Source organism: Austrofundulus limnaeus, unplaced genomic scaffold, assembly GCF_001266775.1.
Source record: "Austrofundulus limnaeus strain Quisiro unplaced genomic scaffold, Austrofundulus_limnaeus-1.0 Scaffold206, whole genome shotgun sequence".
In the NCBI taxonomy this organism is placed as follows: Eukaryota; Metazoa; Chordata; class Actinopteri; order Cyprinodontiformes; family Rivulidae; genus Austrofundulus; species Austrofundulus limnaeus.
The window spans coordinates 867,058-870,165 of NW_013952608.1; the positions used below are offsets into that span (position 1 = coordinate 867,058).

A 3,108-nucleotide genomic window follows, 5' to 3' on the forward strand; every position below is an offset into this window, starting at 1 on the left:
AAGAAAATGGCTGCTTATTAATTAATTGTTAATCAATCTATAAGATAAATCAACTTCAGATTAATTAATCAATAACTTGCATCCTTAATTTATACAGGAATGAAATTAATTTATATCTACTCATATTTATGTAATGAAGCGTTTTAATGATTTGGCCGATTAATCGAAAAAATAATCGACAGATTAATCGATTATTAAAATAATCGTTAGTTGCAGCCCTAGTGACTGTTTGTTCACACGCAAAAAAAGACTAAGCCTAAAAATCAATGATTAGGGCCCTGATTATCCCTATTGATCAGAGGGCTGATTCATACTCGCAATAACAGCATTTTATATGACAGACAGTTTTTCTTCACAAAAATGACTCATTTACTCCTCCCTCAAACCAACAATAGGTGATAATCAGTTCACCAATGATCAGTGTTGATTGTCATTGTTAAATCTGTTTGTCCAACATGTGGAGGCGGAGCTTATAAGGCTGAGTTCACCTGAAACTCAGACTGAAGAAGTCTCTTGGAGGAGAGAAGAAACGTTTCACTAAAGAAGAACCATCCAGAGGACCTACTTATTTTTATAAAATTGTTTTTTTTTTTTAGTGATACTCACTTTTTGCACATGGTGCAGCTCTTCTTGGGGGCAGGTTTGTGCGAGAAGGCGGAGAGACAAGTGGTGGAGCAGAACAGATGTGAGGAGCCTTTACGCTGGTAGGCTGTTTGGCCTTTCTTCAGAGGTTTTTTACAGTTAGCACACGTCACCTAAAAATAAGCAAATTATTTTACTGCATCTTTCTAAACAATGACAAATAAATGCACTCARTTCTAACTGGTAATAAACCTCGTCTACACAACCTCTACAGGCACAATAAAAGAGTGAAAGATAWCTGGCACCAACAACAAATATACAGTCAGTAAGACTGGCTGCACATTTCTGATCAGCTGTAGCTTGGTTGGACTGCTCATACATTAATTCAAGCATGTTTATAGCTTCTTGTGTAAATGTAACCCTTTCTGTTGCATCTACAAAGGCCCTCCCTGATCACGGTGGATTACCTTCACTGTTCTGGGTTGTGATTGGGAGCCTGGAGAGGAAGTAGTAGAGGAAGACTGGCCTGCAGGTTTGGGCAGCAAGGTGGCAGGTGACGGAGAGTCCACCCCTGTCTGCTTTTGGTTTCGGGGAACTGAAGCGGACTGAGAGATCCATGAATCTGCAAGAAGATAAAGAAAGGAGTTTCACAAACCCTGCAGCAATGCTCTAAAACATGTTCAAGTTCTCCATGAGAAGTGGAAAGAAACAAAAAGTTCACACTGTTGGTCAAATCACGGCTTCATTTGCTTTTTTATTAGTATTTTATTTTACTGTATATAGATGGTTCTGTTTTATGAAATTCAATTGAAATTAAATTAAAAATTWAATTAAATCCTGTATTAAATATAAAATACTCAATGAGAAAGCATCCTGATTTTAATAAAAGATCAATAAAAAATAAAACTTTCCACAATCCCTAAAATCGCAGACTAGATAGACGTTTAAAGGTCACAATAGTTGCTTTTTAATTAAAAACTGTTTATTTTTGATTATTTTTTTATTTTTTATAAAATTGGTGGGTAAAATGGTCTGTCTGATGCAACAAAGCTGCAGATTAGAGCTGGGCAKGTTGCCAGCTCGTATCAAAACTTTTTTCATTTTTGCTATATGAATTTKCTGAAAACCGAAAAACTTGTTTAAATAGCCGGAACATGTGAAGAACGTTACGCAATGCCCGCCAATAAACGCTGTTTCCTGCAGCACTGCTGAAGGTGCATACAGGACAAGCTTGTGGGAGCAGCCTTCTCAATAACTGAGGGCGGGAAGCCATTTTATCGCTTCCATTGGATGACAATGTGACGTGAGCCCAGAATGTGTGACTGATGGGAAAACGCAACACAGACAGAAGTACAGTAAGAAAAAAAAGTCAATAAATCATTTCTGTGTTGCAGAAAGACAATAACTTCAGCTGACCACAGTTTGCTGATCAATAAGCAGTTTGTACATTTTAACATAAGCCTGAGTTGTGATGAAAAAAAATAAATAAATAAAAATACTGCCCAATAATACTGTGAAACCGATAATTGTTAAAAATACTGTGACAATACATTTTGGTCGTAACCTCCAGAACTAATGCAGATAGAACCCAAAAAAACACGTGTTCTCAAAGTGTGTGAACAGCACCACCTGGAGGATGTGTGAGGGTAAGACAGGAGCATATAATCATCTTGGGCGACGTTCACACACTGCAGTCAAGTGTCTCAAATCAGTTTTTCTGTTATTCATATGTGACTAGGCCTGTCAGGATAACAAATTTTGCTGGGCGATTAATTGTCTCACAAATCATTGCAATAAGCAATAATATTGCCTGGTGAACATTTTACAACTAATAATTATAAAAGCGTAAAATGTAAGTGTAATAAATCAATAAACTTTAGTTTTTAAAGAATGTTTAACAAAGCGGACTCTCAGTCTCTAACAAAAAATGCACTTGAATAAAAAAACCTAAAGAACAACAAAATATAAATTAAACACCACAACACAGTTTTTTATTGCTACAAGCTCTCAAGCTAACGCTGAGCTCCTGTGCAGCGGAGCACAGAGGGAGAGAGAGGAAGTAAACCAACAAGCAGGAAAATGAAACTTATCATCCTCATTTTTTTTACCGACCTCAAAAAATTGTATCGTGCAATTAATTGATTTATTGACTATCGCGACAGGCCTGTATGTGACTCATAACATGACAAATCAATTCAATTCAATTTATTTATATAGCGCCAAGTCACAACACGTTGTCTCAGGGCACTGTACATGAAAAAAAAAAACAATCTAAAGAAGAAACCAGCAGATTGTGATGAATCACTTCATCACAGTCTCCCATCCTGAGAAAACAGTGGAGGAAAGACTCCCTGCTAATTAGGGCTGTGTATTGGCAAGAATTTGGCGATACGATACATATCATGACAGAGGGGTCACGATACGATATATCCCGATATATTGCGATACTGTAAGCAAGGTGATATTTTGCGATATATTGCGATTTTTTTGTCCAAAAATTCTATTAAATAAAAACCTCTTACTGGG

At 36.7% G+C, this 3,108-nt stretch overlaps 1 protein-coding gene across 1 annotated transcript in view; it reads right to left on the reverse strand.

The window, feature by feature from the left end:
- Nucleotides 1–3,108, reverse strand: part of zmym2 (zinc finger, MYM-type 2) — a gene marked incomplete at both ends in the record, with an annotated part of 15,244 nt that overhangs the window by 5,313 nt on the left and 6,823 nt on the right. Inside the window, 2 exon segments of the mRNA XM_014018978.1 lie at nucleotides 607–755; nucleotides 1,050–1,204. Coding sequence (XP_013874432.1) covers nucleotides 607–755; nucleotides 1,050–1,204 — 304 coding nt within the window.